Raw genomic sequence first — 10,984 nt, 5'->3', positions numbered from 1 at the left:
TCAGGAAAGATTGAATAAAGTCTCTTTGATGGAAAGCCACACGTCAGGCTTGTTTTTCTGATTTGAGAATTCCGTCTTGATGTGTCTCTTGTACCTATTCTTAGAAATGGGTGTTTTTCTCTCTCATTTCTCCCCCACTTTCATGTTTTTCTCGGCTTTAATATTGCAATCTGCATAGTTATGTTATGTGTGGGTGTCTCCAGACAGTGACTGATGACGTTCCTTAGAGATGAAGGTGAGTCTGACATGACACATGCTGGGACCCTTATCTGGCAAGCACAACACAAATGTACAATGATGGATCGTGATTGTTTTCAGTATAAATCAAGGATATTATTAGGAGTTGTGTCTTAACTGCAGTTTTAAAATGCAAATGAATCAAGAGTAAATGCTGTCTAAAATACCCTGCACTTCAAGGCATAATCCAAGTGTATTATTTGGTGAATAAAAAGGCTATCCTATTTTCTTACTCTGACTGTTTAGTGACGCAGGAGTGGTTGGCAATTTCTTGCATCGTGTAACACGTCAATCATTGCATCACTATGGAAACCCATGTGCGGTGTTGCTGCTGATGATAACGGAGCTCTGTTGAACAGTCTGAAGTGCAGAGCCATACTCAAAGCATGGTAACAGGAATATGTGCCACGTATGATCAAGTGGAGTAAGAGGAATGAACAGAGAGCTTTGATTTTTGACAGGTAAGAAGCAATTTTACATAAAGGCTACTAAATGATTTATATTCTGCTGAAATAATATGTTAATTCATAGACATACACTCAGAAATAAATTGTCTGTAGCCTATATAGAAGAATAACCTCTTTTTAAAACAAATTATTTCATTGGCTAGTAAGATACTCTACATTTTTTAACATGCAATTTTATTATTCTGTTTCCTCAAAAATTTGGTGCTGAATGTTATTTGATCATCTGCCTTAAAGTATAAAGTCTATAGCCTACATAGAACAGTAAGTTTTCTTTTTAAAACAAAATATTTCATTGGCTGGTAAGATGCTCTCTATACCAACTTAAATATTCATCCATGGATGAGTCATGGAGGTAAAATCAAACAGCATTGCTTGGAATGGTCTAACCAGCAATTTGACCAAATGCTTGTGACTCACTGATGCACAGACTGTCTAATAAACAATACCAGATGATGAGACCAGTGTGACTGGACCAACTGTGCAAAGCAGACACTAACCTCATTCTTTCTTTTGATATCTAGGAAAAAAATCACACTTCTCTTTCACATATGAGTGACAAATGCTCTTTCCTTCAGGGAAGGAAACGCTTGAAGACCTTGGATAACCACAAATGAACCATGTCAGTCAAAGAAACTTCGATTGGACATGGCTCGTTTAAAAAGGTGCTGAGGAGAAAGCTGACCGGTCCTCCACATCTTCTGCTGGGCAAATCGAAGAGGAAAGATGGAGGTGGAAGCGGGAGCGTCCGGGCTGGCAGACACCGAGGCTCAAATAACAGCTGTAATATGACAGACGTTTCAGAACGAAGCTGTGGAGAACAAATGGGTGCAGAAGTTGCAGGGAAATCTGCCACAGAGCCTCAAAGACAAGCAGGTGACAATAAGGAAAAGAAAGAAGAGGCCTTGACTGAAAAACCTGCCATAGCAGCCAAGTCACCCTCCATAGATCGGGCTGAAATAGTATCTGACCAAAATCAGTTCACACAAAAGCTGACTACTTTGAAGCAACTTTTCTCACCATCTGTCATTTGCTTCACATGTAGCCGGAAACCTGGTGAGAGAGACGACTGCGATGAAGGTGAATACCACGCTGTCACATTCTTCAACAGACAGACCAGAGACTCTGTGGACCTCACCGCTCAGTCAGCTGTGAAATGTAGCAACTCAGAAATACAGCAGCACGGCTTCGCAGAACATAAGTCTGCTGCTGCGGAGGAGGAGAGGGAAACAATTAAAGCCAAGACGTTTCAACTCTTCAAACGACTCATTACCGCTCCTAAGTACCAATCAAAAGCAAAATCTGTGGCACCAGATAATTCCCTACAATATGACGGCGTAATTCCCTGTTCCTTTAAGAAGCAGCCCAAGACATTCTGGAGACACAGACCCAAAAAGCCTTCTCCTTTCTTCCAGGAGCGTATCGGAGAAAACAAGGAGTATATTGAGGAGGAGACGATAGTCCTGACCAATAAACATGTCGACGATCTCTTTGCTAAGAGCGTGACCTTGAGCCCGTTCCCTGAAAACAAGGTCAAATGTCATTGCCCTGAGATGCTGACAGTGAGTGTAGATGTGAGCGCTGTGACATTAGAGATCAAGGGCTCTGACGAAAGCAGTAAAGCTGCCAAGACCTCACACACAAGTAATGACATGAAAGTGATGGTGGAAGCTGAAGGAGATCTAGGAGAGGGTCTGATTGGGGGGGGAGAGATTCAGATGAACCCAGATTCCTTGGAGGAGCGCTGCAGTCCCCAGAATAGCATGGTGAGTCAGGGTTTTGGAGTGTGTCAAAATGTGGACGTTTTACATGGGCAACAAGGCAACAAGGCAAACGTGACTGCGTCAGAGCATCCAACAGGAGGGGAGGAGATCAGATTGTATGCTACGTGCAACAGTGACTCAAACACAACTCACCTTAAGGCTTCTATAGAGAATGGCATAGATGCAACGGCAAGCAAAATACCAGAAACTGTAACAGGTGATGGTGCAGTTACAGAGGATTTGCATTTAGACATGTCTGATGATGTGCAGTCATGTATTATGGAACAAAGCAGGCCTGTTTTGAAGAGTTGCGGTGACACTTTTTATGTAAGGATGGTTCACTCTGAGGAAAATGCTGAGCAAGGGTGTGATAAAAGAGAGATCTTCCTGCTGGAAACTGCATGCTCTGTGGTTCAGGTTGCCATAAAAGGTGCACTGGATCAGTTTAAAGATGAGCTAATGGACTCAGTAACCGGTTTGGATCACTAGGACTGACACTGAAAAAGAACAAGCTATTATGTTTATGGATACACACTGTATAACTGGAAAATAACATCAGATAAGTAATAAAAATGATCATTTACACGAGATAGGATAGTTGTATATTCTATATTGTATCATAAATAATTGATAATTTCCCATGGGCGTCCCAGACAAATATTATTCAGATATACAAGTCTCTGTCCTCCCTAATACTGTTACCAAGTACTGTTGTTAATTATCTTCTCAGATGCATTTTCCTTCAATATGTAGTTTTGCAGAGTCAACAGTGTGGAACAAATTGTGCATCATTTTCATTTGGCATTATGTTCTTTATATGACTAACACACCAAGATTGTGAAAGACTTCTTTTTATAATAATGGGTTGTGATCATTTACTTTATTATGCAGTGTATGGTATTAAGAAAAATCCATTCTGTGATGTTCTATTCATTCAGCAGAGGGACTCGTTTGGTGACTTTGTATAACCGTACATGAAACTAGGGCTCGCATATAATTTCACTGATGATTACAACATTGACATTTTACACATTAGTCCTTTGGTAAAGTATGAGGGACTCCCAGTTGGCTGTGTCCCTGTTGCAGTCAAAATCATAGATACAACTGGTGATGAATTATTTTCACAAATTAATTTTGTATTCACTGCACTGTATGTGTATTTACTAGTTTAGTAGTTTCTTGTTATTGTTGTTACTCATTAAAAAGATCAATGTGAAGTGATGAGTTAGATGGATTGTGATAATGTAGATGAGAATGTCAGAGTAGCACAGACTGTATACAGCCTGTGGAAAGCTCTTGTTTCACATATTAACTTCTGAACAGGGCGTTGTCTACTGGAATGCCTTGTCTAAGTCAATTAGACAAGGCATTCCAGGTTACATTATGTGTGAAAGACTGTATGACATTCAAGTATAATAAAGAACAAAAAACATGAACAGGTTTATTGTATAGCTCTGACATGTTTTATACAGTAATGGTACATTTTCTTGAGTTGTGAACTGAAGAAGGCATTTAAACTGTAAAGATTACAGGCAACTGTTTTGTATAAATGTGTTATTGTGAAGTTTACCACTGACTTTAGCTAAAACGATCTGAATAAACAATACAACAAACAACAAACAATCTGGTTTAGTTTATTGGAGTTGTGTTTGATATTTCACAGGGTTTTCTTCTTCACTTGTGAGAATTCATCTCTGACCGCCACGGCCACCGCCATGGCCACCGCCACCGCCACCGCCACGGCCACGGCCACCGCCACGGCCACGGCCATCACCACCACCACCACTACGACTGTGACCGCCATCGCGACCATTACCATGACCATGATCATGATCATGACCATGACCTTGTCCCCCTCCTTTCGCCTGTAAACAGCCATGACAACAGTGAATGAAGCCATTTATGAACAATGAGAGATTGGCTGCATAGTTGTAATTTAAAATAAGGTTGTAAATTTCCTACCTTGTCTTTGCCCTGTCCTTTCTGTGAAAGATTAAAAACAACAACATGTCACAGGTGATGGGAAATTATTGAATCTGTCAGTGAAGCAGAGCAGTATAATAACCAAAACAAACATCAAGTAAGTTGGGAGATGTCTTACGTCATCACATTCCTCCTCATCATTATCATACTCCTCCTCATCCTCCACCTGCTTGTCCGGAGACGGGGAAACATGCAGACCAGATCTCATGAGTACATTTCATGCAATTTCATTCACAGGTCTATTGCACTTTCTGTATTTACAAGCAAACAAACTGACTCACCTTTTGGACTTCTGTAATGTAAATCAAGAGAGAGAGAGAGTTAAATAAAATAAATAAAAAATAAATCCAACTTTTTCAAACGAGGTTGTACATCATGCAAACAGTTTATCCTGGCATCGGATTTATTCCTTGTTGAATTTTAGTCATTACTGCCTTTCAAAATAAAATGGTCCTTATCAAATCATGCTGACCAACACAAAATAATTCTCATTAAAACAGAATATGCAATGATAATTTCCTAATATTTAGATTATCTTTAGCAAAATGAGCAAAATGTTTTCACTCGCATGTGAAGTATTTGAATTATGTACAGTGAGCATTCCCTGTGATATCAAAATCCTGTATGTAGGTACATACTGTACAAGCCAACATGAGTGTAATATGTGTACATAGTATATATAATGTAAAGTGTACAGTGATCATTTCTATAGCAGCACAACACAGTAAAGTGTGTACAAAAACTCACATACATTACACTATTTACAGTAGCAGTCTCAGTAGTAACAGTAACCAAAAATACTGTTGCTATTTCACAAACAGTCATATTAGTTTTCTAACAGCCTTTTCTGTAGTTGTGAAGTGACTGGCAATTGTTTTGCAGGGTTGCTAACCTGGGCAATGTGGTTGGAAGTAGCAAGACATGACTGAAAATGCCTGTTGAGTTGAACTGCATGTGTAGTAGTAAGCATTGGAACATTGTACTTATATGCAGAGTGTGTGTTTCTGAGAAGTGAGCTTGTGATTTAGATTTGTGCACTTTGTATCTAAGCACAGCATTTTGAGTCTTAAAGTAAATCAGTTTGGCTCTTTGCCCTTTTAAACTCTGTTGTGAAAACTGTTCCAAAGCAATCGTGAAAAAATGTAAAAAAAATAAATAAATGATGGAGACTTACCTGGGCCGCTCATTTTGTTTTGTTGTTGACAAGTACAGAAGAAAACACTGTAAAATGAAAATTGAAATCATTGTCTTCCTCATCATTAGTTGCAGCAAATAATCAACAACAACACTCAATATCAAAATGTGTAGATCATACCTGGTTTAGAAATTTGAAAGACTGTGTCTAATCGGTGTGTTTATTCAGTATTTATAAGGTACCATCAGTGATGAAGAATGTGGGAGTGTGAAGTCTACGCCCGAGCCTGTTATGATGTGAGTGAGTGTTTGATGGTTGCAGGAGAGGTAAGCCCAGGACAAAACTGTGATTGAGTGATGGACGGTTCCATCCAAACATATTAAAGTAGATTAAGCTTTCACAGACAGTTGAAACCATGAAGCCAAAATCCTGTTTTGATCCTTTTGTATATCATGTCAAACTTGAATATCCAGGATGCTAATTCTAACTAGATCAACTAATAGTTACACACAGCTTCTGTTTCTACTTTTAGCATTTACTGTTCTATACATACAGTATTTTGCAAAAGTGTAGGGACAGACAGAATGTGGCTCTATGTGTAGAAAACGTATGAATTTGTGTTTCTGATTAAAAGCTGTGTCAAAAGGCCCAGCTCTGTCTCTGCTGTCTGCTCTCTCTCTCTCTCTCTCTCTCTCTCTCTCTTGGCCACACCCAGCCCCAGGTGCAACACCTGGGGCTGGGTGTGTGTGAACGAAACGTGAGTACAGTTATCACCTTAGTTATGCAAATCCTAATATCCTTTGAACCTTTACTTTAAGTTAAGATTGTTGCTGGTCGAGTTAAAGGCCATGAACCTTGTTTTATGTAGGGCCCACAGTGTAACTGTGGCCTCCTGTTTAGTTCATGCTTCGGCATTTTGTCTATTATTGGCCTGTGGCTTGTGTAGTTTGTGTGATGGCTGTTTGTCTGGGCTGCAAGGGACCTTTTGCTATTGACTGTATATCTAGTCCCACTTATACATGACTGGTAGTCTGTCAGTGGAATTATTAGTTTAATCCATTCCCTCTTTATATATTACATTAGTTTAATATCTTATCATTTATTTCCTATTGGCTGTTTATTCCACATTACCCGTACAGCCTATCTGCCTTGTCTAATGCCTGTTTCCTCTCACCCCTTTCTGCAGCACGCTGCCACAGCGACTGCTCAACAGCCAGCAATCATCTCCAAATCATGTTGCTTTACCTTTATTAAAACCTGCACCCTCCTATACCTGCAACCTCCGCCTCAGTGTCTCTTCTTATACCTCCACCGGTCATCTGACCGTGACCGCCAGCCTGTGTCACATCCTCCTCACCCTAACCAGTTACACATCACCCAGAGGTCCCCTGACCTCGTTCAAGCTGTATTTAGCAAAAGTACAGTACACAATCAACTATTAATTATAGGTATTATATGACTTGTACACTCTAAATATAAAAGGGCTCTGAGGTTCCCAGGTGGGGCATGTTGAGGTTGAGTAACTTTTGACTTATGTGGAATGTTCAGCAACAATAGTTCTTCAGAAGTTAAAATGTTTTGGCAGTGATGTTAAAATGCTCTTTGTCTTACATAAGGTGAGATCTCCCAGGGTGTAGCTAGTGTTCACAGTGTACATCATCATACTAGTTAAATCTCTATGTAGCCTCAGATGGATCAGGTGTATGGCACCTTGAATGGCATCATTAATTGTCTCTAAGTAGGCAAAGCCTGCAAACCACAACACCCACTCTTGCCAATTGCATAACACAAGGTGCAGTTCATGTTGTTGTAATGTTGAAAACTGGAAAGACAACAAATAGCCACCCAGCCTATGCTTTCAACTGATGTAACTGCCATCCTATTCTGCTTAGTATCCTATTTTAAAATGCATTGTAATGAATTGGCCCTTACCACCACATTTGAAAATTTTATGACAGCCAATCAGGTCAAATATGAACTTCACTGTGACTCCGGGTAAACTCATTTATCAGTTATTCTGATGAATCATGCATACAGATTCTGCAGGATATCTGTGTATCTAAAAGGATCCACAGCTAAAGCATAATTGTAGCCAAAGCCAAATTTAAATATGAACCTGCTTGCATTTAATAATCACTGACCAATCATCCTGAGTAAAGTGTTAAATTGTGCTGCCCATGGGCCGCCTCAACATGCTGCAGGCCTGTATAACATCAGTTTTGGCTCAGGCTGCATGCAGCCAGGTCACAGTGGAATGTGAGTGGGTGTGAGCGTGAGAAACAAGGATGCAACTTCACCACTCATAAATGCAAAAGCAGTTCCACCCTTACTAAAATAATCAGGGGTTATGCATGTTTAAATGACCTGCAAGGGATGTGCAACATGTGCATGTGGGAAAACTAGATCCAGCACTGGTGTTATGTCAGGTGAATGAATGAGGTCATGTACTGCGAGACAAACAATAGGTGTCTATGATTGACGGACTGGGTGACTTATGAAGGATACACCCTAAATATTATGGCCTGAGCACTATGGTAGGCTGGTTTGGTATTTATTTCCTGGGTCTGGAACACATCACCTCATCTTATTTTATCTATCTTAACTTTCATTTTACAAACATATACTTCAATGTTTATGACTATGGTATGGCCCATAGTCAAAGTGTACCTATATCATGTATGGAACTGCCACATAGTCTGAATTTGGGTGAGAGACTGTGAACAAAGACATCTCAATTATCTGTGTATAATATGTATCAGTGCTGCAAAACAGTGCTGCATCTGTTCTAAAGATGTAAAATATCTGAGATCAAAATCCTCATCAATCTATCAACCTGTCTCATACATGTTGATAATTGCACCGTCATGACTTAATGTTCCTCTGAACCAGATTATGAAATTAACTTCTCCAAACTGATCTCCAGACAGATTTAAACTATGCAGATGAAACTGGAACCCAGAATAAATAGAGTAAATGAATCTCCAGCTCCACTACAGTTGAAACAGGATATATAGTACCACCTAGTGGACAAAATGTACAACAGCTATTTACCGCCGCTGCTGCTCCCCCCCCCCCCCCCCCTTTTAGCATAATGATGATGCTGAATGTAATGTGAAGGTGAGTGCAGTTTTCATTTGATGCCTTATTAGGGAATTTGCCCAACATTGTTGCTTTTCACTATATTTCTATATTCCTGTTCTAAAACCCGTTCGTTTTACGAATGCTTTTCAAAAGTTATACCGATAGATCAATTTAATAAGACCGTTTAATGGCGGTAAGAATATCTTTTAAGACCAGTTTCACATTATAACTAAAGCTAAAGAGTACAAACCATGTAAATCTGTCAAGACATACTAAAGTCTGCGTTATTGGGTTGATGTATCGCGAAAAAAATAGCGTTACACCAAGCAAGCACAACAATTGTAAGACCACTGGAGCTGTAAAACTGCAATTGCTCAAGGCCTTGATTTTTAGGTGGTTCAATTTACGATGTTTTAAGACTTCTTTATGACCTCCACTGTGTCAGCACAACATAGCTTGATTTCGTATCGCATATAAAATGTTTATAGGCTAAATAACCCCATTTACAGTAGTATTATGTCCATTTGATTAAAAAAGGGCTAACTCAAAGCTGCTATTCTCACTGTTTCCTTATCTATGGGGCGCCCAAAGGCCTATATTGTATTTAAAACATTTATTACAAGGTATTACACTATATTGCTATCTACACATCATTTTCGGTTGATAAAGTTCATCTAAAGGTGAAACACACAGACTTCCAGCTGTTTTCAGCTAATCTATCTATCTATCTATCTATCTATCTATCTATCTATCTGAGTTCACCTTTTTAACCTTTCAGACGGAGGCACATCTGCTTCCAGCTAGCAGCACACACTTTTATCCCAGAAATGTAGCCTGCTAACGTTACTTCTCTAGTATGATTCTAGTATCATTTCTGCAATTTGGCTGAATTTTGATGAGAAGCACTGAACCACATTTCTGTTTGATGTTGCTGCTGCAGTGATGCCATCAACAGAAGAACCTAGGAGTGAGCATGCCAGCCAGACTGGGAAGACAGTCAGTGATGGATGGCAGAGGTAGAACGCAACTAATTTCAGTTACTGTGTGCAGTGCAAGTAAGTACATTTTTGAATAACATTACTTTCTCAAGAAAATCACATGTGAAAACCCACATGTGAATTCAAAGCACATGTGCTTTTTGTACAAGTTGGTTTTCATATGTGAATATGTACATATGAACATATTTTCATATGTAATGGCAGGTGAAAAAAAAACGTAAGTAAAAAAACGTGCATGTGATGTCAGAATAGAACATGGAAAAAAATTGTTCAAATATGAAAACCAGCATGTGTTCAAAACGTACATGTGTTTTGAATTCACATGGGTTTTCACATGTGACATTTTTTGTAAGGGCATTATTTTTGAAAATAAGTACTTTTAGTTATGCTTAAGCAGTATTTTCTTTATATTCACTGAGCTGTGGTGCAAATAGGGCAGTGGTGGCCTAAAGGTTGGAGAAGCGAGCTTGTGATCAGAAGGTCGTCGGTTCAATCCCCCGGGCCGGCAGGATAAATCTGGGTGGGGAAAGTGAAAAGCAGCGCTTGCCCCTCCCTCATTACCACCACTGAGGTGCCCTTGAGCAAGGCCCTTAACCCCAACCGCTCCAGTGGAGCTGCTGAGTGGCCAGCAGATCAGACTGTGGTTGTACTGGTCAGCTTCCACGTGTGAATATGATCAGGGGGTTCCTGAAAAAGAAACTCCCCCTGAATAAATAAAGGTGTAAAAAAAATAAATAAATAAAATATATGTAATGAATTAAAGACCATAGTGAAAATTATTAGGGGGAAATACGCAATAGTTTTGAGTTGATTTATTGGTGAAATGCCTCTGTAATGATTTTTGTTCTTAACGTAACACTTGAGTACTTTTTGTGAGCTAATCTCAAGCTTATACTTGAAATATGTCAGTGCCATTTCCACCTTGATAGCAGCTATGCAGTAGACAGCCTCAACCGCTATGAATTAAGGGTCAAAGCATACAATCCCTGATTATTCTTTTGCCATAAATCTACTTACAAGGTTGAAGCTCTTGAGTTTCCCCTTGAGTATGATGACGTCTGATGTACAACTTCATTGTAAGGTATTGACATGTTAAGGGCCTATGCAACATTTCCTTTAGGGATTTCTTAAGGTAATCCTAAAACACCTAAAATGCTTGTAGGCTAAAATAGATTGTAAAGAGCTTTTGTTTGGTAGTAAGATTAATCCTCTAGAAATGTATGCTATGTGGTCTTGAGTGTGCTTAAAACCTACAATGTTGTAGCTCGGACTAGTAACTCTCAAAGATGTGTCTGTTTCCATAATGCTCTGGAAATTGCAGAG

General features: G+C 39.4%; 1 protein-coding gene across 2 annotated transcripts; it reads right to left on the bottom strand.

The window, feature by feature from the left end:
* Nucleotides 1-3,880: 3,880 nt before the first annotated feature.
* Nucleotides 3,881-5,876, bottom strand: LOC139645852 (eggshell protein 1-like). 2 transcript variants are annotated; one of them, XM_071521713.1, is made up of 6 exons: nucleotides 5,763-5,876; nucleotides 5,622-5,668; nucleotides 4,729-4,739; nucleotides 4,566-4,613; nucleotides 4,427-4,447; nucleotides 3,881-4,329 (listed from the first exon to the last, which is right to left on the bottom strand). In XM_071521713.1, exons 2-6 carry the CDS (start codon nucleotides 5,632-5,634, stop codon nucleotides 4,153-4,155), a joined length of 270 nt encoding a protein of 89 aa, XP_071377814.1. In that variant the 5' UTR covers nucleotides 5,635-5,668; nucleotides 5,763-5,876; the 3' UTR covers nucleotides 3,881-4,152. The 2 variants fall into 2 exon arrangements, with proteins under 2 accessions (XP_071377814.1, XP_071377815.1); XM_071521714.1 differs by having other exon boundaries at nucleotides 4,566-4,616; nucleotides 5,763-5,872.
* Between the last annotated feature and the right edge of the window lie 5,108 nt (nucleotides 5,877-10,984).

The sequence above is a fragment of the Centroberyx affinis genome, unplaced genomic scaffold (genome assembly GCF_046629955.1).
Source record: "Centroberyx affinis isolate AG114_WGS23_722 - 3 ecotype Tasmania unplaced genomic scaffold, CSIRO-AGI_Caff_v1 ptg000915l_1, whole genome shotgun sequence".
Classification (NCBI taxonomy): Eukaryota; Metazoa; Chordata; class Actinopteri; order Beryciformes; family Berycidae; genus Centroberyx; species Centroberyx affinis.
The sequence above is the reverse complement of the archived record's forward strand: the minus strand, read 5'-3'. Positions and strand labels throughout refer to the sequence as shown.